The 1,806-nt window shown below is 57.1% G+C and overlaps 1 protein-coding gene across 1 annotated transcript in view; it reads left to right on the top strand.

Moving 5' to 3' along the window:
• Isg20 (interferon stimulated exonuclease gene 20) overlaps positions 1-1,421 on the top strand; it is a 23,672-nt gene extending 22,251 nt beyond the window's left edge. The window contains exon 4 of the mRNA XM_015493089.2: positions 1,201-1,421. Coding sequence (XP_015348575.1) covers positions 1,201-1,317 — 117 coding nt within the window. The 3' untranslated portion in view covers positions 1,318-1,421. The remainder of the gene's footprint in view (positions 1-1,200) is intronic.
• Positions 1,422-1,806: the final 385 nt, after the last annotated feature.

Genomic DNA, 1,806 nt, shown 5'->3' with positions numbered 1-1,806 from the left:
GGGGGGGGGGTACCCAACAGGCATTTGCTTTTGCTGGTTCAAATCAAGCCAGTTTCCCTGTGGGCAACGAAGCTTATGCCACCACAGAACTCTGGGAAATGGTGTCAGGCCATCACCTCTGATGTACCCCAGGGTGGGGTTCAGGCGTTGGGGTACTTACCCCCCAGTTCCCATCAGGCATTGCTCCAATTCCCCAGCCTTTCTGGCTGGTGGGCAAAGCTGGCCCCAGCAAAGCCAGCAGGTGAAGCCACGCGGATGTGGGGTGGGAATTCCTGGAGGGAGGGGCTCAGGGAGACCGCCAGATGCTAACAGCCAGCTGCGCACCCTGGGGCCCTCCATCCAGGTCAGCAACTCTTTATGGAGCACATACTCCTTGCCAGATGCAAGGGACGCAGGGGTGAGCAAGACCTGGCTCTGTCCCAGAGGCACCCTTGGTTGGAGGGGAGGTGGCACCGAGCCCAATCATCAGCCCACAATGCGAGGAACACCCGGTGGAAGGAAGAACAGTCCTCTGGGAGCAGGAAGGAAGGGTGAGACTGGCCGGCCGGAGACCAGGTGTGGACAGAGTTGGATGAGTCCTAGTCTCAGAGAACAGGAGCGTAGGGTGTGAACCAGGCCCGAGATGGAGACTGCTTGGCTGGGTGTGGGAGCACAGAGCCCTCGCCCTCCTTGCAGGAATTGGGTTGGAAGCAGGGGTGGGGTTCTCATTAGCTCCATGGCACCCAAGGACCAACCCTGGTGGCTCTGGCTGGCAGAGGGGTGCCGTCCACACGTGGGTATTAGGTGTACTCTGTGGATCTCTGCGCACCTGCTCCGGTGCCACGCGCTGTGCCTGTCAGTCTGAACCTGACCCTAACCCCGTCTCAGGCTCTGTCTGCTTGTCCCTGGGCTCATGAAGCCTGGTTGTTCCCCAGACTCAGCCAGCTCCCGCCTGCACCGATGCCTCCTCTCCCCCACCAGATGTTAGGTGGTAGGGCATAGCCTGATTCTCAGGATGCTGGGTTTTGTCTTGGAATGCCTGGGCCTAGTGCCCGGTGACTCCAGAGGGTGAAGCCAGGCCAGTTCCTGTCACCCACTGACACTCTTCCAAACCCAGGGAGTCAGAGGCTCAGGGAGACTCACCACAGATCACCCCAGGAATTGGGATGTTGGGGTGTGACACTGGGACCCCAAGTCCTCACTGTGTGCCTCTGTCTTCAGAACAACCATCTGGGACACAGCTCAGTGGAAGATGCGCGGGCAGCGATGGAACTCTACAAGATCTCCCAGGGAATCCGAGCTCGCAAAGGGTTGCCCCGCGTGGCTGTGCCATACTGAAGCTCCACCAGTCCGCTCCCCAGAGGCTTTCTTATCTTCAAGATGGCATCTCTTGCTTTTGGAAAATGCATCTTTGGCAGTAAAATGGCTGTATATTTTGTCTATTCCATGAGTGGATCCTGTTCTTTCTCGAGTCTCTCTGAGCCAGGTTAACTGTGCCAGGACCCAGGCTGGGCGCTGTTCGGAGGGAATGAAGACACGTGTCCTGCATGTGGACAAGGGTCAAAATCCGTCATACTTTCAATCCTGGGTATCAAGAAGCCACCTGGGAATCTAAGTGACCTGTGCCTCAGTGGATTCCTCTACTCCCTATTCCCATTCAGTTTGTAAGTTGAGGGGTAGCATTCTTTCCTGAGGTGGCACCCTGCTCAGGGATCCAGGATCCGCCTGTCTCATCTGGAGACTAGATCCACAGCTTTGAAGCAAAGGTTCCATGAGTGCTAAGGGTGCCACCCTGCGTCTCCTTTGTAAGACAAGGAAGTGAAGGTA

Source organism: Marmota marmota, unplaced genomic scaffold, assembly GCF_001458135.2.
Source record: "Marmota marmota marmota unplaced genomic scaffold, marMar, whole genome shotgun sequence".
NCBI lineage: Eukaryota > Metazoa > Chordata > Mammalia > Rodentia > Sciuridae > Marmota > Marmota marmota.
This window is presented reverse-complemented; position numbering and strand designations above follow the sequence as displayed.